This window comes from Mus musculus, chromosome 3, assembly GCF_000001635.26.
Source record: "Mus musculus strain C57BL/6J chromosome 3, GRCm38.p6 C57BL/6J".
Lineage (NCBI taxonomy): Eukaryota > Metazoa > Chordata > Mammalia > Rodentia > Muridae > Mus > Mus musculus.
Genome location: NC_000069.6, coordinates 90,008,089 through 90,029,076, shown reverse-complemented (window position 1 = coordinate 90,029,076; position 20,988 = coordinate 90,008,089). Strand labels below are relative to the sequence as shown.

The 20,988-nt window shown below is 39.5% G+C and overlaps 1 protein-coding gene and 2 non-coding genes across 44 annotated transcripts in view; all 3 read left to right on the top strand.

Annotated features, from left to right (window-relative positions):
• The window catches only part of Ubap2l (ubiquitin-associated protein 2-like), a 53,021-nt gene that overhangs the window by 23,533 nt on the left and 8,500 nt on the right, over positions 1–20,988 (top strand). For 41 of the 42 annotated variants that reach the window (XR_003954413.1, XR_003954411.1, XR_003954408.1 and 38 more), the window contains 16 exons: positions 700–752; positions 2,399–2,484; positions 3,843–4,014; positions 5,448–5,646; positions 7,561–7,838; positions 8,008–8,180; positions 9,736–9,925; positions 10,609–10,663; positions 11,788–11,962; positions 12,306–12,378; positions 13,580–13,775; positions 13,859–13,947; positions 16,338–16,391; positions 18,563–18,644; positions 19,750–19,967; positions 20,716–20,821. Coding sequence is in view for 32 of the 42 variants with exons in the window: in NM_153489.3 (NP_705693.2) it covers positions 700–752; positions 2,399–2,484; positions 3,843–4,014; positions 5,448–5,646; positions 7,561–7,838; positions 8,008–8,180; positions 9,736–9,925; positions 10,609–10,663; positions 11,788–11,962; positions 12,306–12,378; positions 13,580–13,775; positions 13,859–13,947; positions 16,338–16,391; positions 18,563–18,644; positions 19,750–19,967; positions 20,716–20,821 (2,199 nt within the window). In the remaining 10 variants the exon portion in view is untranslated. Of the gene's footprint in view, positions 1–699; positions 753–886; positions 981–2,398; positions 2,485–3,842; positions 4,015–5,447; positions 5,647–7,560; positions 7,839–8,007; positions 8,181–9,735; positions 9,926–10,608; positions 10,664–11,787; positions 11,963–12,305; positions 12,379–13,579; positions 13,776–13,858; positions 13,948–16,337; positions 16,392–18,562; positions 18,645–19,749; positions 19,968–20,715; positions 20,822–20,988 lie in introns of all 42 variants that reach the window. The other variant, XM_017319767.2, reaches the window with a different exon arrangement.
• Positions 17,867–17,924, top strand: Mir7669 (microRNA 7669). Its single transcript, NR_106129.1, has one exon. It is a non-coding gene; the product is annotated as a microRNA 7669 (primary transcript).
• On the top strand, positions 18,347–18,482 carry Gm24608. Its single transcript, XR_003954773.1, has one exon. It is a non-coding gene; the product is annotated as a small nucleolar RNA SNORA58 (small nucleolar RNA).

The following is a 20,988-nucleotide window of genomic DNA, read 5'->3' as shown; positions in this document are numbered from 1 at the left end:
TAATTTAGCTTTGTATCTCCCAAAAGAGCAAGTCTGTGCAGTGTTCCCTATACAGTTAACTGGTTTAAACCAGTAAGACTTATGAACCTGACTTGTGCTGATCTTTTGGGGGGGAGGGTCCATTTTTAATAACAGAGAGGTCCTTTTGTCTGTTTTCTTTGTTCAGCTTCCACACCTACTTATTCTCCTTTCATTAAACATGTGCCAAGTTTTTGTAGTTTTCTACTACTGGTGTTGTTTCTCTTCATATCATCTTGAGTTTGGTTTTGTTTATCTTTATACAAAATAAATAGATGTTACTTGCATGTTCTGTTTTAAATTAGTTGCTACCATCTCATTAAATGACTGCTAAGACAAAGCTGAGGTTTTTAAAGATACTGCATGGCATGGTAAATATGGTGGGGAAGAGGGTAGGAAAGGATCTTAAATGGATGGATGTGTTTATACGTATGTCCTTTTGTGTATCTCATCCATTCCTGTTACAGCTCTGTAATCCAATTGGCTATGAAATCATAATCTTATTAAAAACTATACTTTGGTGTTTCTAAAGAGTTTTTCCCTATCTCTGAAGTCAACAACTTCTTTCTGTTTGCTAAATTCTAATAATCATACTATTGCTTGTCAAAATGTTAATGCAGTATTGTTGTCTGAACATGTTTTATGACACTAAATTTATTTTACCTTTTTTTCCCCTCCTAGGTGCATGGAGGACTGCAACAGAAGAGTGGGGAACTGAAGACTGGAATGAAGATGTAGGTATTCTTGAGCTAGTCCTTACCTAATGCATTCTATCCCTAAGTTGTGTTTAGGGATAGAAAATGGATATATTTCTGCCTTTCAAAATCACTGCTAAGATTCTGACCTAAAACTTTTACATCCAAAATAGTGTTCTGAACCAGAACATTTCACATATGTTATATGAAGGAGACTGGGCATGGACAGGACTCTGTGGAACCACACTATGGAAAGGGCAAGTGCAGGTGTGTAAGTCCAATACCTGATTGTCAGATTGACCCAGGAAGATAGACTGGTTGGGTAGGGTACCAACAATGAAATTAGGACTGGGAAGAAGCTAAATGGTAGAACACTTGTCTAGTATGTGTGAGAATCTTGCATTCAAATCCTAGCACTGCAGAAAAATTGTTTTTAGTTAAGCATATGGTAGGTTGTACATTGAGTCACAGCTGCTAATGTCATACAGCTGTACTTGGAGCTGTTGCATTATTTGGTGTTAAGTCCTATAATGGATTGGCAGTGGATAGTTATGGTACCTAAGCCTTGAGTTTAAAATCCAGTTGTTTGTGAAACTTCTAACTACCCAATGCCCAAATCTGTAATTGAAATGACTATCCAATTAGGTATCTGCTACCTTGACTCTACTTGGAAAACTTATAGATGGGTGGTTTATAAAGAATTTTCTTGAATATTATCTGAGTAAAAAGAATTTTAATTGGTTACAGTGAAATTTTTGCTGTGAATTCTGGTTTTCAGTGATCATGGATAAACTTATTTTAATATTTAAAATTTGCTTTTCTTTATATATAGGTAGGTAAGGTAGCTTTGTCAGATTGTTTTGGTTGTCAGTCTTAGGTATCAAAACATTCCAGTACATGAGCATCACAGGGTTATGATTGTTTGTTATCGCTAAGCTAAACTGCTTTGTGAATATGAACAAGTTTTACCATCTGAAATTTGGTTTATGTTAGTAAGGAATATATTTGGGGTACTATGGGTTTTCTGTTTATTACCAAAGAGATTTTGGTCAAGAAGTAAAGAAAACAAACCTAATTCAACTTTTTTATTTAGGAAGAAGAGTTATCCCCTGTAATTGGTTACATAATTAGATGCCTTACATGTATAATGTAGTCAGTATGAATACAAAATTTATATATAGCTGAAATTCCTGAAAAGACATTATTTGGCCAGCGCTTGGACCTGAACTGCTCAATAGCCAGTTAAATTAACATTTTTTCTTTCTTCATCTTGGTCATGCTTTTCCTTTCATTGGGGGAGAGAAAATGGTGGAAGATAAATGTCCTTTGGGTAGAGGTAGGAGTTGGGATTTATAACGAGAAAATGAAAAGGTGTTTCCTCAATATATGTAACTAGCACAGAGATAGCCTTCCTGTGAGTTCAGTCTGTATATGATATGACTCTGTTGTGTTTTATTGTGTTCCTTGATTCTATTCCTTACTTGGATAAAACAATTAAGCAGACTTGAGATCAATCCATTTAGTATTTCTCAGGGTAGTTTTTTGGGTTTTTTGTTGTTGCTGTTGTTTTTTGGTGGTTTTTTGTTTTGTTTTCATAGAGTTTCCTTCTTTTTTGGTACTGAATTTATTTACCTTACCTGTGGCAAATTTCACACACCAGGAGTAACTGATTCCTTTCTTTACAGCTTTCTGAGACCAAGATCTTTACCGCCTCTAATGTGTCTTCAGTGCCTCTGCCTGCGGAGAATGTGACAATCACTGCTGGTCAGAGGCAAGTGTGTTGTAAAATGATTGTACCTTTTTTTAAGCTTTATTTACTTTTTTAAGTATTATTTTTCATATATGAATACACTGTCACTATCTTCAGACACTGGAAGAGGGCATCAGATCTCATTACAGATGGTTGTTAGCCACCATATGGTTGCTGGGAATTGAACTCAGGACCTCTGAGTGCTTTTATCTGTTGAGCCATCTTTCCAGTCCTTATTTTTGAGTATTTAATAGATGTTGAGCTAATGTAGGCAGAATTTGCTAAACCATCAGTCGTTAGTATTTTATTTAATGGCTTGTTCTCCCTTGGACATAGGTGGACCTGGGGAAAGCTGAATATTTTCTTTCTCCCTCTTGATTTTAGTCATTCTACCTTGGGTCACTACTTTAGCATAAACTCCTCAGGTGTTACTGAAATATATTGTGAGTAACGGAGCATAGTATTTTGAATTTCTTTTTCTCTTTTTGATGAGATGCTGGGGGTGATTTTACATCCTTGTAAATGCTAGGTTTATACTGTGCCTTTGAGCTACACATCAACCCCATAATTTGTTTATATCACAGGTAAGCTTTTAAGTTTAGAGAAAAACTTCTAAAACCTTCTCTGTTCTAAATCCATTTGAGGGTATGAGTAATCATATATATGGTGTTTTGTTTTTTGAAACAGAATTTTGCTCTTTAGGCCATGTTGTCCTTAAGCTTTAAAGTAGTCCTCTTGCATTAGCTCTAAGTTTACTGGTGTTTGCACCACCATGCTCAGCTGAGTATATGGTCTCATATTTTAGAAATACTAATATAATATAATACTAATTATGTATTAAAATCATAGCTAAACAGTTTTAAATTATTTATTAGATTTTGATATTCAGAGTAGAGTGTCAAGCGTGGTGCACAACTTTAATCTTAGTAATTGGAGAGAAAGGCAGGTGGATCTCTGTTCGAAGCTAGTTAGAGCTACATAGTGAAACCTTACCTCAGAAAAATTTTCTGAGTATGTTATGGCCCATGGTTATTATAATTCAAGTACTTGGGAGGCTGAGGCAAGAGAAACATATAAGGCAAATCTTGGCTACATAGTAAGACTCTGTATTAGAGAGACAGCTCCCTCCTTAAAAAAAAACCCAAAAACCCCACAAACCCTTGAAGATTTAGTATTTCATTAAATCAGTGCTATCTTTAAATTAAATGTTTAACTATTTTGTCAGTTTAACACTCAGTTACTTTGATTAATGGAACACATTAGGACTTTACAAGACTGTAGCATCGGAATATAACCTTCATGTTCATTTAACCATGATCTAAGTTTGCAGGGTATGTTAGAATGTTCATTCATAAAGATCCTTTTCTTTCCCAAACTAGAATTGACCTTGCTGTTCTGTTGGGGAAGACACCATCTTCAATGGAGAATGATTCATCTAATCTGGATCCATCTCAGGCTCCTTCCCTGGCTCAGCCTCTGGTGTTTAGTAATTCGAAGCAGAATGCCATATCACAGCCTGCTTCAGGGAGTACATTTTCTCACCATAGCATGGTAAATATGAAACCATTACACTAACCCCAGAATCACATACACAGGACCATTCCTTTTTCAATGATTGTAAGATAGAGCCTCACTGTGTATAGGCTAGTCCTCTGAGAGTACAAACATGAGCATCATTCCCAGCTGCTCTGTAGTGACAAGTTTGTAGTTTTGTAAGAATGTTTTTGTTTTAAACCCAGGTATGGAATATGGTGTTGCTTCAGATTATCCACAATAGCTATGATTTGCCTCCTGGTCTGGTGGGGATATGATTTTACTAGTTGGAAAAAGTGTCTTTAATTGTGTGTTTGGAATTCTGGGGACTTTTTAGAGGATATATAATTGCTAGGGCCTTACGAGGTGGGGTGGGTTGTTGTTGGGGTATTGCTTGGTACTGGACACAGTTAAGTAGTCATGTGGAAAGAAGAAATAATAAGAAATTTATTTATTGATTATGTAAGTACACTGTAGCTGTCTTCAGACACACCAGAAGAGGGCATCAGATCTCTTTACAGATGGTTGTGAGCCACCATGTGGTTGCTGGGATTTGAACTCAGGACCTTTGGAAGAACAGTCAGTGTTCTTAACTGCTGAGCCATCTCTCCAGCCCCTCCTTTCCTTTTTTTAACTCGTCCTTCTACTTTTGTTTTTGTTTGTTTGTTTGTTTGGTTTGTTTGTTTTACCACTCTCCATTGCAAGAAACTTTTGACTAAAACTGACAGAATATAGAGTTTTTTAGTTTCATTTAATAGGCTCATTGTGCCCATTTTTCAAAACAATAGTTCTCCCTCTTGTGCCTTTAAGTTCCCTGGCCACTGGCTTTTGACCCACTTTATGGTTACCTTCCTTTTGTGTTTTGCCTTTAGTTTTATTTTATTTAGTTATTTACCCATTTGTTTGTTTTGAATCAAGGTCTCATAGCTCAGGCTGGCCTTGAACTCACCACTCATTATGGCTGAGGTTGAATTTGTACTATTTTTGTTTTGTTTTTGAGACAGGGTCTCATTGTATAGCCAGGACTGTCCTGAAAATCACAGAGATCCTCTTGTCTCTGCCTTCCAAGTGCTGGGATAAAGGCAGCATATTTTATCATGCTTGAGGATCTTGAACTTGTGATTCTCTGTTTAGCTTTGCAAGTGTTAGTATATCTTAAATAAGCTTCCTACAACTTTATGATGTGTACTGCTTTTACTCCTATTTCAGATGGGAATTTTTCCAAAAGATGCACTCAGGATTTGAATATAGGTATTGAGACTCTAGATTGTGCTCATAATAATGCAGTATAGTTGGTCTGGTATAAGGCTGGCCTTAAACTTTTTGCTATTCTTTGCTTGGTAGCATTCTATGAGTAGCATTATTATGCATTGACTTTTGGTCTGTCTTTGTGAGTAAGCTGAGGAAGATTACCAGCTGTAAACTTCTCTGATCTCTTTGTTGATCTGTAGGTGAGCATGTTGGGGAAAGGATTTGGTGATGTTGGGGAAGCTAAAGGTGGCAGTACAACAGGCTCCCAGTTCTTGGAGCAATTCAAGACTGCGCAGGCCCTTGCTCAACTGGCAGCTCAACATTCTCAATCTGGAAGCACTACCACCTCCTCTTGGGATATGGGCTCAACAACACAATCACCATCACTGGTGCAGTATGGTAAGTTGATGGGTGACTTAAATCTTTGACACAGGAGAGATTTATTGTCTAGAAGATAGGGAAGGACTGGATAATCTGAGGCTGTATACAATTGAAATTAACTTTAGTTCTCTTTCTTTATTAACCTGGGATTTTGAGAGAATTCTCTTTAGATTTTGTGTGTTTGTGTGATGGTGCCCTTGCTGGTCTCAAACTTCCTGGCCTCCAAGTCAGAGATCTGCTTGGCTCTAGGCCTTTTGAGTGCTGGGATTAAAGGTGAGCATCAGTAAAACTCTCACTTGGTCCCTTGAATCTTCCTTAAGCTTAAGAGCCAACAAACCCTAAGGATTCTATATCTGCTTCTCCAGTGCTAGGATTGCACACATGTTATAATACTGTGTCCATCCTTTTCACATAATGAGAGTCAAACTCAGGTCTATATACTTTCACAGCACTTTAGTGACTGAGACACCTTACCTAGCCCTAAATTATTCTTTGATTTCTCTTCAGTTTGATGGCCGTGGCCATCTTAGAATTTTGTACTTTAAATATGGATAATTTAGCTCTTAAGCTCTTACCTTTCTTACTCATCTCTAGCCCTCCTTCTCTCTCTCTCCATGTGGCCATAGCTGGCCTCTTTGTTTCTACCTTCTTTCTCCCTGCCTTTCCAAAATAAAGCTCTAAAAACCATTTTTTAAAAAATGAATAATTTATGGATATGTGACATATACAGGCAGGTCAGTGGTATTGATTTTTCTGGTTTCTGGTTTCCTTTTTTTTTTTTTTTTTTTTGGTTTTTTGAGACAGGGTTTCTCTGTAGCCCTGGCTGTCCGGGAACTCACCACTCTGTAGATAAGGCTGGTCGTCTAGAAATCTGCCTGCCTCTGCCTCTCCTGCCTCTCCTGAGTGCTGGGATTAAAGGCGTGCACTACAACTACCTGGCTATTGATTTTATTAAGCTGTGCTGAAGTATAGAAATTATTCAGTGGTTCTTTTGAAAGCATCTGATTATATGCAATTTGGGTAGCTGGATGGTTGGATGGATTGATGGTTGTGTATGCCATGGTACATGTCTTAATGTGCTTCTGTTTCTGTGATGAAGAAATGACCAAAAGTAAATTAGGGAAGAAAGAATTTACTTACCTGACTTATAGGGAAGGCAAGGGAGGAACTTGGAAGCTAGAACTAAAACAGAGGTCATGGAGGAACTCTGTTTACTGGCTTGCTTGCCATAGTTTGTTTAGTTTATTTTCTTACACAGCCCTCTCATTTCAGTTATTAATCCTGAAAATACAGGCCAGGTGTGATGCATAGCATTCTGACACAGGCAGGTAGATCTCTTAAGTTGAAGTCTAGGACAGCATGGTCTACACTGGAAATTTTATTTAAGACACCCAGTGCTATAAAGAGTCTCAAACCAAAAAAAAAAAAAAACAAAAAAAACAAAAAAGAAGAGAAGGAAAATGGGGGTGGGCGGGGTGAGGGGTGTGGGAGGAAATGCAGGGGCTGGAGAGATGGCTCAGCAATTAAGTGGCTATTTTTCCAAACATTCTGGATTCAATTTTAGCATCCACGTAGTGGCTTACAATAATAAATTGGAACCCCAGGGTCTCAGAGGGTATTGGGCAAGTATAGTACATAGACATGGATGTGGACAAAAGTCTGTGTGCATAAAATAAATACTTGTTTGTTTTTAAGAAAATGCCCTAAAGACTTGCCAACAATCAGAGACATTTTCTCAACTGAGGTTCTTCCCAAATAACTCTAGCTTGTGTCAAGTAAACAAATTTATGTGGCAAGAATCTTTATGCACTGAGAGCCATTTTGCTAGCTGGAGTTCTTGAATCTTGAAGGTCTTATTACTAGTATTAGTATAGGACATTTCCTTGGAATGTATCAATGTCACTGGCTCATAACTTGTGTTTCTTCTTGCAGATCTGAAGAGTGCAAATGATTCAACAGTGCACAGTCCTTTTACAAAGCGCCAGGCATTCACCCCATCTTCAACCATGATGGAGGTATTCCTTCAGGAGAAGCCACCTGCAGTGGCTACCTCGACAGCTGCACCACCTCCCCCGTCTTCTCCTCTGCCAAGCAAATCCACCTCGGCTCCACAGATGTCTCCGGGGTCTTCAGACAACCAGTCCTCCAGCCCTCAGCCGGCTCAGCAGAAACTGAAACAGCAAAAGAAGAAAACCTCCTTGACGTCTAAGGTACTTGAGCTTCTTAGGGAGATGCTGTTTTAAGGCAGGGAGGTTATGGTATTTCAGGATGAGATAGTCTAAGGGTTTATTTGGAAATTTAAACTTGAAAGGAATAATTTTATTTCTACAAAAAGATTGTATTAAACGTTTACATATTTTTTTCCTACCTTTTTCATAGATTCCTGCTCTGGCTGTGGAGATGCCTGGCTCAGCAGATATCTCAGGGCTAAATCTACAGTTTGGGGCATTGCAGTTTGGGTCAGAGCCTGTCCTTTCTGATTATGAGTCCACCCCCACCACGAGCGCCTCCTCAAGCCAGGCTCCTAGTAGCCTGTATACCAGCACGGCCAGGTAGAGGAATCATCACCCAGAAGACCTCTTTTGGTAGCTTAGTTTTGTGCTTACTTCTTCTCCTCTGGAGAGGCCATATTTCTGACTGGATAAAAGTAGTCAATCATAGCATTTTGTTGTGTGCTTTTAAAGAAATACGTTGTTACTAGGATTATCTATGATTTAAAACATTTAGATAAATGCCATTTAGATACTTCTAGAATGTCTTAAGCTCAGTTTGTTTGTTTGTTTTGTTTTGTTTGTATGTGCAGACATACACGTGCATCTGGAGGCCCGGGGTCAATATCAGGTGTCTTTCTCAAAAATCACTCTCTACTTCATTTTCTGAATCAGCATCTCTCACTGAACCTGGAGCTCACTAGACCAATTTGGATAGCCAATAAGCTCCACGAAACTTATTGTCTCCATTTCCCCAGTGTACTAAGATCATAAATGTCTTCTTCCCAGATTTTATGTAGGTGTTCAGTATCAGTTCATGCCTTCATTGTTACATGGCTAATGCTGTACTAACTGAGCCATCTCCCTAGCTTCTCAAGGTTTGTTTGATTCTGACGGTACCTTGACATCTCCTGCAGTGAAAAGTGCTTTATTTGTTGTGGGACTATGTTTGTGAAAAGTAAAAATAGGAACTCAGTAAAAACATTAAAATTAAAAAAAAAAAAAGCCATAAAAATAAATGAACCTTTTCTGTCTTCTGGTAGTTACCAAGGAAAGCCATCTTATGCATAGATAATCAATTTTTCCTTAATGAGGTATCTGGCTTTAGTCTAGATCAGATTAGTTGAGTCATAATTGCCACTGATGCCTAAAAAGATTTTATATAAAAAAAATTTTTTTCTGGACTGTTGTGGCTCATGGGAGTAGGGGAAATGTGTGAGATGAGAGCAAATGCTGTGTTACAGAAACTAGTGATAATCTGCTATTGAAATAAAACCATTTCGGGTAAGAAACTTCAGAAAGACAGGCTGGGCGTGCTGGTACCCCAGTCCTAGCACTCAGGAGGTTCAAAGCCAGCCAGGGCTAGTGACAACCTCCCCCAAAGGGAAATGCTGGAGAAATGACCTGGTGGTTAAGTTCCTTGTTGACCATGTACACAACTTGATTTTCAGAATCCACATGATACATAGGCATACATGTGAACAAAACACTGGTATACATTAAATCTTAAATTTTTTGTTTTGTTTTTTGATTTTTCAAGACAGACTTTCACTGTGTAGCCCTGACTGTCCTAAACCTCATTCTGTAGGCCTCCATTCAGGCATCTGCCTGCCTCCCAAGTGCTGGAATGAAAGGTGTGCACCACCACTGCCAAGAGTTTCTTTGAAGCATAATTCAAAAAATGTTTTCCCCACTCTGGGAAATTCTACCAGTGATGAAACTGATCAATAGATGATTTTTCTTGTGCCAGGGTTTCATGGTGTGATGTGGAGGGGTGCATTGAGTTCTTTACTCTCCCAAGTGCCTGATTTTTAAACATTTCTCCTTGTTAATTAATTGACAGTATTTTATTCCAATAGACGATCATCATTTCCTAAGACATTTTTCTTTTCCACAGTGAGTCTTCATCTACAGTTTCATCTAATCAGAGTCAGGAGTCTGGTTATCAGAGTGGCCCGATTCAGTCGACAACTTATACCTCCCAAAATAATGCTCAGGGCCCTCTATATGAACAGAGATCCACACAGACGCGGCGGTATCCCAGCTCCATCTCTTCATCACCCCAAAAGGACCTGACTCAGGCTAAGGTAGTAGTTTAATGATTCCCTGGGCCTTGGTTAGCAAAGTAGTGGGTAAAAGTCCCTCTAATATAGTTTCACTTTTCTGGAAATGGTGCTACAGTCTTGGAGGTGCCAACTGAGATGCTGACAAAAGCACATTTCTGTGATTGGTAAACTAAACATTATTTTCAGCAAATGTGGAGGACCCTCAAGATTCAGAACATTTCTCTTTGCAATAAAGATTTGTTGGTTATGGCAAAAACTGTCTCAAATACCTGTCCTTTCCTCATAGAAGATCAGATTGCTAACCTTCGGGGTGCATATATATTAGTAAATCTACGTTACTCTGGTAAAAGGGATAACATATACCTAAGATGGTCTGAAGTACCTGTCTAGCAGGATGGGTCCTAAGAATTGTTTTATTTTAAACTATTTGGTGGGGGTAGTGGCTGTGTGCATATGAGTGCTGGTACCCTAAGAAGCCAGAGACATCAGAATCCCTGGAGTGGAGTTACAGGTGGTTGTGAGCTGTCTAATATATGCGATAGGAATTGAACTCAGGTGCTCTTTGTGTGTAATCCATGCTTTTAACTGTTGAGCCATCTTTCCAGGTTCCCTAAAATATATTTGACCAAAATTAAATTAAGTGACTGATAACATCTCTCTTACAAGCTTGTCTGTTCTTGCTTTTTTTTTTTTCTCCTCTCCAGAATGGTTTTAGCTCTGTGCAGGCCACGCAGTTACAGACCACGCAATCTGTTGAAGGTAAGCATTTTCCAGGCTTTTTCTTCTTGGTTTTAGTGGCTTTCCTCAACATTGATGTAGAGTTGTTCGTTTTTTTGGAAGGTAGGAAGGACCCTGTTGTGTAGACCAAGCTGGCCTCAAATTCACAAGAGATTTGCCCACTTCTGCCTCCCAAGTGTTGAAATTAAAGACATGTGCCACTGTGCTCAGCTGTGTGTGTGTGTACACAGTAGTCAGCTTTTAACTTCTCTATCTTCTGAGGTCTTTTTGTTTTGCTTTGTTTTATGTGTATGGGCATTGGCCTGTGTGAGTGTCTATGTACCAAGTATGTGCCCAGGGTCAGATACCCTGAAACTGGTTGCAGATACCATGTGGATTGTTGGAAATCTGGGTCCTCTGGAAGAATTGAGTGCTCTTAACTGCTGAGCCATCTGTCTAGGCCCATATCTTTTTTTTTTTTTTAAACATATTTTTAAGTGTGTTGGTGTTTTTCCTGAATTTATATCTATATGAACGTGCCAGGTCTTCTGGGAACTGGAGATACACACATCCCATGCAGGTGCTGGGAATCAAACCCAGATCCTCTGGTAGAAAGCCTTTGCTCTTAATTGCGCTAAGCAATCTCTCCAGCCATATTTTGTTTTTTGAAACACATGTTCATGCTGTAGCCATAGCTCCTCTGAAAATCGTAGTGATTTTTCTGTGTAAGCTTCCCATGAGCTAGATTATGGGCATGAACTACCATACATAAGTTCTCTATTTCAGTTAGATTGTTAAAATTTAGGTTTATCCTTTTTTTTTTTTTTTTTTTTTTTTTTTTTTGGTATTGTGTGTACAAGCATGTGTGTGCCACAGCACTCATGGATGTCAGAGAAAACTTTCAGGAGTCTATTGTCATTCTCCACTTGGATTTTGGTATCAGACTCAAGTCATCAAGTGGTTTGTGTGGTGTTAGGAATGGAACCCAGGGCCTGATATAAGCAGTCTACCTTGAGTTGTCTCTGCAGTCCAAAAAGAGTTATGCTTAACATAATGACTAATTCCCACTTTTCTTTTTTCTTTTCAAGTAGTTGAGGATTGTAGTTTTTCTTTACTCATAGATACTCCTTGTTTTCTGATGAAGGGAAATGTTTTCCTATTTCCAGGTGCTACAGGCTCTGCAGTGAAATCTGAATCACCTTCCACTTCTAGTATACCCTCTCTCAATGAAACAGTACCTGCAGCTTCCTTACTGACGACAGCCAATCAGCATTCATCCTCCTTAAGTGGCTTGAGCCATACGGAGGAGATTCCAAATACCACCACCACACAACATAGCAGGTAATTTGGGGTGAGAATTTAGTTGGGTTTGTGTGTTTCGGTAACAGAGCCCATCTGGTCTGGTCTTCATTACTCTACCTGTTAGAGACTACATTAGCCCTGCTTTTGTGAGAAGTGACAATGACAAAGGAGACTTAATTTGCTTTTAGAATCTGCTCTTGCTTTGATTGTTCACAACCCTAAAAACTAGCCATTATATATGTCGGCATGATCTCAGAAATCTTGTTCCTCTTTTCTGCTTTGGTTTTTGTTTTGTTTTGTGGTAATTGCTCATTGGAGTTCCAGGTCAGATAAAACCGTAACATTGTGATAGTGGCTGATGGCAACCTTTTCTCCTTCATAGTGCATTATCTACACAGCAGAATACCCTTTCTTCATCAACATCTTCTGGGCGTACTTCAACATCCACTCTTTTGGTATGTATGACGCTTGAGAGGAAGTGGTTTTAATTTTCTAACCATAAGATTCTCCCATATAATATAATTTTTTGTTTGTTTGTTTTGGTTGGTTGGTTGGTCGGCTTTTCCTCTTTCTTGAGTCAGGACCTTGCTATGTAGCTCTCAAACTCTATGTGGACTAACTTTAAATTCCCCTTGCCTCTGCCTCTCTAGTGTTGGGATTACAGGTATGTATTTGGCATACCTAGCTCACCCAGTAGGATGTTCTTGAAATTTTCTTTGACTCAACTGAGTTTGTAGGAAAAAGAGTAAAGGGATATTGGAAAGTCAAAAGAGTCCAGAAGTTGTACTTAATGGAGCATAATTAAAAGTGTTTTTCCTTTTCACAGAAAATAGGCAAGGACTTCATGTTCTCTGTTAAATGCAGAACAGCATACACTTTTTGTTTTTGTTTTTTAATGGAGGTCCCAATATTTTGGATGCAGAAGCAGGCAGATCTCTTGTAGCCTGGTCTACAGAGTGAGTGCCAGGACTGCACAGAGAAATCCTATCTCAAAACAAACAAACAAAAAAAAACAAACAAAAAAAAAAGAAGATATTATAGCTCAGTCATGGAGTTCATCACTAACAGACATAAGGCCCTGGATTAATTCCTACAAAAAATTGTGTCTTTAACTGGTATAAGTATGTCTGTTCTTAGCCTGGGAAATGCTTAAATATAAGTCTTTAAAATGGTATGAAGCAGGGCGTCTTTATGAAAATGGTGTCCAGATGAATTACTTTATGGTTGCCAGGGTTACTTAGGGAAAGGTGTTAAGTTTATAGAAGCCTAGGAAAAGCTTTCCTAAACTATGAAATTTTAGTTTTAAAGTCAAAGCTGGTACTTTCTTCCAGCTTATATTTTAGTTTTGTAAGTTGAACTAGTGAAGCAAGGTGTAGAAAAGAAGGCTGTGATACACTTTTTAGTTCTGTGCTTTTCCCCCTCACTAATCGATGTCATTGGTCCCTATGGAATTTGTCCCCAGCCACTTTGCTGTTCTCTGAACAAAAAAACGATGATGATGGCCAATGGGCAATTGCGAGGAACATGTAGCTAGAAATCCTGATACCCTGGGTTGGCTTTTTTAAATTTCAGATTTGATGAGGTCATACATTGCTTATCTTCTCTAACCTGTTGCTAATCGTTGTTTTCTTTATCTTCTACTGTTTCCCTTTGAAGCATACAAGTGTGGAGAGTGAGGCAAATCTACATTCTTCCTCCAGCACCTTCTCTACCACATCCAGCACTGTCTCTGCACCTCCCCCAGTGGTCAGTGTCTCCTCCAGTCTGAATAGTGGCAGTAGTCTGGGCCTTAGCCTGGGCAGCAACTCTACTGTCACAGCCTCAACTCGAAGCTCAGTTGCTACAACTTCAGGTAGCTTTGCCTAGGAGGGTGACATTCCTCTAGGATGGAGAAGATAGTAAATTGTATGACAGCATAAAAATGTTTTCTTTCAGGAAAAGCTCCTCCCAACCTTCCTCCTGGAGTCCCGCCATTGTTGCCTAATCCATATATTATGGCTCCGGGGCTGTTACATGCCTATCCGGTAAGTGGGACTGAAGGATCTTCTCCACAAAGTGAGGATGGTGTGACTCTTCTCTGTAGTTCTGGATTCAGATGGAAAACAATAATTAAAGCAGAATAAATGAATGGTACCCACATTTGGGCAAATGGTTTTTTAAATTTGTGTGTGTGTGTGTACCTATTATGTGCTAAGATCAGAGGAAACTGGAGTTTCCATTTCACCTTTATTCAGGTTCCAGTTTGGCTTGCTTTGTTTGGTGGCAAGTTGCTTACCTACTAAGCTATATCACTAGCCAAAAAATAGCAGGGTTTGTGTATTTGTTTGCTTTTATGTATCTGGGGGTTTTGTTTACATGTATGTTACATACACCATAGTGTGCCTGGTGCCTGTGGAGGCCAGCATTGGATCCCCTAAAACTCAAGTTACATACAATTGTATAAGACATGTGGGTGCTGGGAATCAAATCTGGGTTCTGTGGAAAAGCAGCCAGTGCTCTTGGGATAACTGTCCAGATTCCACCCTTCAAAATGCAATCGTTTTGTAGAGCAAGGAATAAACTTAGTCAGGGCCCTTTGCTGAGTATTTATTCTTTGTGAATTATGATCTGGACCTTGAGCATCAAAGGCCAGTGTGTAGTTTCTTGGTGGTTTTCTATATTGCTATTGCTTCTCTACCTCTTTAGACCTATGTTTTTTTGGTGGGTTTTTTTTTTTTTTTTTGGCCTTTTAAGAACTCGATTCTAGAATTACCTTAACTGCCACCTTTAAGTATTCAGTATCCACTAAAATGAAAAATATTTATAAAAATTCTATTAAAAAACACCCATTTTTGCTGGGTGTATTGTCAAATGCCCTTAATCCTGGCACTTAGAAGCCAGAGGCAGCAACAGTCATGCCTCTGTGAAGTTTGAGCCCAGTCTGGTCTACATAGAAAACTCCAGGACAGCCAGAGCTACATCTGAAGATAGAAAAATAAATTTTAAAAATCTTTTTTCAGTTTCTTTGGCCAGGTGACATTGTGTTTAATCCCAGCACTTTGGAGGCAGAGGCAATTCAATTTTTAGAGTTCAAAGCCAACCTGGTCACCCAACTGTATTCTAGGCCAGCTAGCACTACACAGTGAGTGCTATCTCAAAACAAAATTAAAAAGTCACTTATTTTTACCCTATGGAAGAAGTTTAGATAATAGAAGAAATATGTAAATTGCACCTATTTTTCCCCCCTCAAGACAGGGTTTCTCTGTGTACCCCTGGCTGTCCTGGAACTCACTCTGTAGACCAGACTGGCCTCAAACTCAGAAATCTGCCTGCCTCTGCCTCCCAAGTGCTGGGATTAAACACAGTGTCACCAATGCCCAGCCTAAATTGCACTCTTAACTTTGACCTAGAACTTTCAAAGATCTGTTTCTTGTCTCCTGAGAGTTGGGCTTAAGGGCATAGGCCTCTGGGGCCTGCCTTTGTTTTCTTTTATTTTAATAACTTTTATTAATTGGCAATTTCTTACATGTCTACAATATTTTGATCATAACCACCTCTCTATTCTCATTTTCCTCATTCCTTCTTGAACTTCCCAACTTCCCTTCCTACTTATCTCTCTCTTTTTTTTTTTAACATGTAGGGATGTTCTGCCTGTGTTATGAATGTGCACCATGTGAGGGTAGACAGGTATGGAGGTCAGAAGGGAGCATTGAATTGAGAACTAGAATTACTCATGGCAATGAGTTGTCTTATGGCCCTAGCAACTGAGCTACATTCTTTTCAAGAACAAGTGCTCTCAATCACTGAGCCATCTCTCTAACCTCACATTACATACTTTTCTAAAAAAATGTATTTCCATGTTTATGAGTGCTTTGTACTCATGTGTGTACTTGATTCCCTTGGAAGGTAGAAAAAGAACATTGGGTTCCCTCGAACTGGAGTTACAGATGGGTATACACCACCTTGTAGATGCTGCGAATCAAACCTACTTCCTCTAGAAGAACAGCCAGTGCTCATAACTGTTGATCCATCTCTCTAGCCCCCACATTGAATACTTTTTAACAGTAACTCTTTGCACCTAGAAATATGGGAAAATGAGGATAAAATATGAATCCTTCACATTTCAACCCAAGTTTTAAAGACTGCAAGAGACGGTGACTGCTAAATAAAAATTAAAGCCTGCTGTTCATGTACTACCCATTCTCCCCTACAGGTGCCCTGATGCCAGCCCCTGTCTTTATATAGTATGTAGCTTCAGGAAAGCTTTAAGACCTTTCATGAAACATTTAATTTCTTTGTACTTTACTTTCCACTTAAAGAAAACAGAAGGAAATAATCTGCTTTGTTCTGACAATGAGGATATATGTTCTTTATCTTGCCTTTTGCTGCCATCATGACTAGTTCCCATTAATGTTGTTAAATGTCTGTCTTGCAGCCACAAGTATATGGTTATGATGATTTACAGATGCTCCAGACAAGATTTCCATTGGTAAGTATGTGGGATAGAAATTTGGAAAAAAACCATTAAATTGAGGGATTGGGGTAGGTGCATTAAGGCAGGGTTTTACTGTGTATGTAACCTTGGATGTCTTTGAACTCACTCTATAGATCAGACAGGCCTCAAACTCACAGAAATACCCCTGCCTCTGCCTCTGCCTCCGGATTAATGCCTCAGTTGCTGGGATTAATGGCATGCCCACCACCTCGAGGCAAAATCATTAAAGTTATTGTTGAAATCAGTTGTATAGTGGCTCATGCCTGTAATCCTAGTGTGTGAGAAGTGGAGACAGGAAGACCAAGAGTTCAAAACATGTGTCAGTTATATAGTGAGTTAAAGACCAGCTTGAGCTATACAGTACCTCCTTTCTTTCAGGGGGACAAAAACAAAACTGATGGAAGGATTCTCAGATGTTCGATTATTGTCACAAACAGCTGTTTCTCAGTCTGCCCCCCACATATACTTTATTATATATGCATACATATACACACACACAGGCAATTTAATCAGGTTAACAAAACACATGTGACATAACACCTCAAATGGACTAATAATAAAACTGTTAACAAGCTTCCTATCAACATCAATTTCCTGCTCTGTTTTGTTATTATTGTTAGAGACCCTTATGGTTGAACCTAGAACTTAATGCATGCTAGGTAGATACTTCACTGCTGAGCTGTATTCTTAACCTTTCTTTTGATTAGTTGGAGAGGTATCTTACCACGTTTTCCAGGCTAGCCTCCTGGACCTCATATTCTCCTGCCTCAATTTCCTAAGTATCTGGGACTATACACATTTATAATGATAATGTGTTATAGCATAGATATATACCCAACCTCTGTTTTTTTTTTTTTTTTTTTTCTAATTTTTTTCTGTCTCACCTCTTCTTATCTTATTTACTGATAAGTTCCCCTGAATCCCCAAAATTTTGTGCTTTCAACCTTTACTCTTAGTAAGGCAAATTTGACAGTATTACAGGAGTAATTTGAATTAATGGAAGCTCTAGTCAGCTTATTCAGATGATTAGGATATTTTTAATGTCTTAAGGTTTTTTTATTTGGTTGTTTGGTTTTAGACACGGGGTTCCTGTGTGTTTCTGTCTTGCTGTCCTTGAATTCAATTTGTGGACCATGCTGGCCTCAAACTGATAGAGATCTTGCCTATGCCTCCTGAGTACTGGAATTAAAGGAATGGGTCACAATACCCAGTCAGTCTTAAGACTTGTGTAGTGCCTCTTGCATTTTAGGCAAATGCTATACTTCAGAGCTTTTGGTTTCATTAAATTGCTCAGGCTGGTGCTGAACTCACTTTTTATCTTAGGATAGCCTAAAACTTGGTAGTAGTTAGATTTACAAGCCTTCCTCAACAGGACCAGATTATGTTGTACTGATACAGAATCTCACTAGACTGTATCTGGCCTTGGTAGTTGTCCTGCTTCAGAATCTTAAAATGCTGGGATTATGGGGAGTACCACCATACACAGCTTTTGTTGTTGTAAGACGAGCTGGGTGTGGTGGCACATGCTTTTAATCCCACCACTCAGTCTACATAGCCATACTGTGTAGCTACCTTGGCTGGCCTAGAATTGCTTTGTAGACTATCCTGGTCTCAAACTCTAAAGATCCATCTGCCTCTGCCTCCCACACAGTACATATGACTGCGGATGCCAGAGGACACTATTAAGTGTGTCTTGTTTTATCACTTTGCCCACCTACCCACATATCCTACTTGCTACTGGTACAAGACATGCCCATGGTCATACCCACCTCTTTACATGGATGCTGGAGATCAAAGTAGTAAACACTCTTACCTACTGAGTCAATCTCCACTCTCAGCTTCTGAAGCACTTCAGGAAAAAGAAGAACCTGTGTTCTCAAAAATTAGCTGGGAAGATCTGTATAATATTAAACCTTGTTGGTCCTACTAGACCTTAATGTGTACCCAATGAGCATATCCGTAGACCTTGTCTTATTCTACTCGTGGCAGGCTGGGGGGAACAGTGTATGCCAGATTAATTGAAGTTCATATGAGTTGTAAGCTTTTAAATCAGTAACTGGATAATTTGCAATACTCCCAACAGTCTCATGCTTCTATTCATCTTTGTGGTTTTTACGATAAAGAATGAGTGGAATTTAATCTATGCTCTTTTGTTTTGGTTCTAGGATTACTACAGTATCCCGTTTCCCACACCCACCACTCCACTTACTGGGAGGGATGGTAGCCTGGCCAGCAACCCTTACTCTGGTAGGATTGGGATAGAGCTGAATACAGGGAGGTGAATTAGAATTGGAGGTAGAAGCAAGAAGGTTCCATAATTAAGATTTTTGGCAGATTTGTGAATTTTCTTCCTCCCTACCCCTTGTTGTCATGGATATGATGAGTCAAGGCTGGGAGTTTCATAATTCTATTATGAATATGTTCCTGTGACATCATTTTTCTTTTAAAAATTTTGTTTTATGTATATGAATACACTGTCTCTGTCTTCAGACAAACCAGAAGAGGGCATGAGATCCCCATTACAGATGGTTGTGAGATGTTGCTGGGAATTAAACTCGGGACCTCTGGAAGAGCAGTCAGTACTCTTAACCACTGAGCCATCTCTTCAGCTCCCTGTGACATATTTTTTTTTTTATAATTTATTAATTATATGTAAGTACACTGTAGCTGTCTTCAGACACTCCAGAAGAGGAGTCAGATCTCGTTATGGATGGTTGTGAGTCACCATGTGGTTGCTGGGATTTGAACTCAGGACCTTCAGAAGAGCAGTCGGTGCTCTTACCTGCTGAGCCATCTCACCAGCCCCCTGTGACATCTTTTTATATTATCATTTTCTGTTGACTTATTTCTCGGCATTATGGTTCTGGATATTGAATGCAGGTTTTTACAATGCTAAGTATAAGCTCTAGTACTGAACTATACTCCCAACTTTAATGGGTGTTTTTGGTTTTTAGCTAGTCCATCTTTTCGCTAGAAATATAATTGGTTGTTTTGGTTTTGGCTTTTGTTTTTTTGGTTTTTCAAGACAGGGTTTCTCTGTATAGCCCTGGCTATCCTAGAACTGACTCTGTTGTAGACCTGGAACTCAGAGATTCAATTGCCTCTGTCTCCTGAATACTGGGTTTAAAGGTGTGTAAAGTCACCTCTACCTGGCTGATTTTTGTTTGTTTTTACATGACTGACCAATCATTATCTTTTCAATTTCCCTCAACTATTGTTATCCTTCAAGCTTTGGAGAAACAAGGGTGCATTGGAGATGATAGAAAACAAGATGGCAAATGAACATTGGGAGGTATCATTCTGGAAGCCTCTTTGCACATTATAGAGTGTACAGCTGCCCTTCTTTTCATAGGCGACCTCACCAAATTCGGCCGCGGGGATGCCTCCTCCCCAGCCCCAGCCACAACCTTGGCCCAACCCCAACAGAACCAGACGCAGACTCACCACACCACGCAGCAGACATTCCTGAACCCGGCGCTGCCTCCTGGCTATAGTTACACCAGCCTGCCATACTACACAGGGGTCCCGGGCCTCCCCAGCACCTTCCAGTATGGGCCTGCTGTGTTCCCTGTGAGTAACTGAGTGGTTGTGGTCTCCTTGTAAGGGATCCAGTCCTGAGCACCATCCTAGATGCTTTCACAGCTACATGACTCCTTAGAAATACATGAGGATAACTTGTACCTTTGGCCCATTTCTGGCCTGGGAATAAAGGGTATGAAATTTTTAATTAGAACAAGAATTGCCTGATAGTAGAATTATCCAAAAGAGGACTATGATACTGTGTGTCTTTGCTGCCCCTCCTTTCCCTGTAACCATTGTCTCTATCTCTAAACCACTCTACCTTTTGATTTCTTGGGTCAATTCTAAACATTAGTGTATCAGTTACTTTTTTGTTAATTTATAATACCATGATTAAGAGCAACTCACAGTAGAAAGTTGATGTTTGGCTTACAGTTTGAAGGAGAGAGTCCATAATGGTGAGGTCCCAGGAGCAGGAAGTAGAGATCAAGAATGCAGGGCAGGGCACAAACCCTCAAATCCTATCCCAGTGATGTACTTCCTCCAGCAAGGCTCCACCTCCTAGAGATTCCGTAATCTCAACGAACGAGGGGCCAGATGTTAAAATATATGAGCATATGTGGGGTGGTGAGAATTTTCTCATTTAACCATCAGGAAGGATCCCATTTCACTGTTCAGTCTTTGACTGGCCTATGTTATGATAAGTATCTACCTAAATGTCTAATCTTTGGTGTAGGACAAGTGAGACAGATGTTATCTGTTGCTGGGTCATTCCTTTTCTGTCCTTCTTGCTCTTCAGGTGGCTCCTACCTCTTCCAAGCAGCATGGTGTGAATGTCAGTGTGAATGCCTCGGCTACCCCTTTCCAACAGCCAAGTGGATATGGGTCTCATGGATACAACACTGGTAAGTTACCTTTGACCCTTGCTTAGTGGTCTGTGTGGTATATTAGTAGATGGAGAAAGTCCCACTCAAAAGTGGGTCAGTAAGGATATGCTAACTCTTGACATATAATTACCATTGTTTGGCTGAGTTAGGTGTCTAAGACAATACCAGTGAAGATTTATGCTAGG